General features: G+C 41.0%; 1 protein-coding gene across 1 annotated transcript in view; it reads right to left on the bottom strand.

Annotated features, from left to right (window-relative positions):
- vps13a (vacuolar protein sorting 13 homolog A) overlaps positions 1-1,016 on the bottom strand; it is a 47,078-nt gene extending 46,062 nt beyond the window's left edge. Inside the window, exon 1 of the mRNA XM_016528927.1 lies at positions 777-1,016. Coding sequence (XP_016384413.1) covers positions 777-876 — 100 coding nt within the window. The 5' untranslated portion in view covers positions 877-1,016. The remainder of the gene's footprint in view (positions 1-776) is intronic.
- Positions 1,017-1,445: the final 429 nt, after the last annotated feature.

Genomic DNA, 1,445 nt, shown 5'->3' with positions numbered 1-1,445 from the left:
AAAAAAAAAAAAAAAAAAAAAAAAAAAAGTCATTAACTGTCACTGCAAAGAAGCAGCTGAACATTTTTGAGCCACATGGGACTGAACAGATGACACGAGTTTACATGTGGGGTTAAACTCTACTAGTCAAGGTAATAACATACTAATTCAGAGTCACAAATAGCTCAGTATAGCTCATCAACATCATTTTTGCTATATTCAATAACAATCTGTTTAAAGCACCAAATTATGCACGTAGTTTTGGGTTGGCTTTTAGTTAAGGCTTACTGTAAACGCATGTTCAAACCTGCATGACTCTTCAACGTAAGCAAGCATACAGTGCTGTATAATCGTGAACACACACACACACACACACACACAAAAAAAAAAAAAAAAAAAAAAAAGTCATTAACTGTCACTGCAAAGAAGCAGCTGAACATTTTTGAGCCACATGGGACTGAACAGATGACATGAGTTTACATGTGGGGTTAAACTCTACTAGTCAAGGTAATAACATACTAATTCAGAGTCACAAATAGCTCAGTATAGCTCATCAACATCATTTTTGCTATATTCAATAACAATCTGTTTAAAGCACCAAATTATGCACGTAGTTTTGGGTTGGCTTTTAGTTAAGGCTTACTGTAAACGCATGTTCAAACCTGCATGACTCTTCAACGTAAGCAAGCATACAGTGCTGTATAATCGTGAACACACACACACACACACACACACACACACACACACACAAATCAAACAGCACAGAGGTATCTGGATTTGACACCTGGCAGGTTTACCTCCCCATATGCCGAGGCTGAGCTGCGAGCTGTCGAGGTTCACCACATAGTCCCCCAGAAACCGGTTCAAGACATCGACCACCACTGACTCAAACACCATCTTCGCGTCCTGCTCACACAACCTTCAGCATGCTTTCCTTCGTCTGCGGTTCGTGTGCCACCCGAGAATGTGGTTGTATTTACTGACTGTCCCGTTTCCTGAAATAAACAGCACGGGAAGGACTGGGAGGTCCTGCGCGACACCGCCCTCTGCTGCCGAACATCCTGCGCGACGCTGACCTCCGCATAGCGTCATGGTGATCACGTGCGCCTCGCCAGCCAATCGCGTAATGGCTTGGGCAAACGGGAAGAGGTGATCGTTTGGATCATTCGGCTCAGCTCAGCAAAAGAACCGGCTCCCAAACGGCTCTTTATTTAGTACCACTTCCGGCTTTTATAATTCAGCCTAATTTGTCAGTGTTTTGACCTATGTCTGGTATGTGTGCGCAAATATAATTAAATTATTCAAAGTAATTAAACTAAACCATTAAAAAAAAAAAAAAAACTAAAATATATATAATGCCATGTAATATTCCGTTTTGTTAAATTACGCTATAATTCAGATTTACACAATTCAAATCGTTTTGTCACAGCCTATTTCTGGCTCCATTCGCCTTTCCGAAATATCAC

This window comes from Sinocyclocheilus rhinocerous, unplaced genomic scaffold (assembly GCF_001515625.1).
Source record: "Sinocyclocheilus rhinocerous isolate Xijiao unplaced genomic scaffold, SAMN03320098_v1.1 scaffold451, whole genome shotgun sequence".
NCBI lineage: Eukaryota > Metazoa > Chordata > Actinopteri > Cypriniformes > Cyprinidae > Sinocyclocheilus > Sinocyclocheilus rhinocerous.
This window is presented reverse-complemented; position numbering and strand designations above follow the sequence as displayed.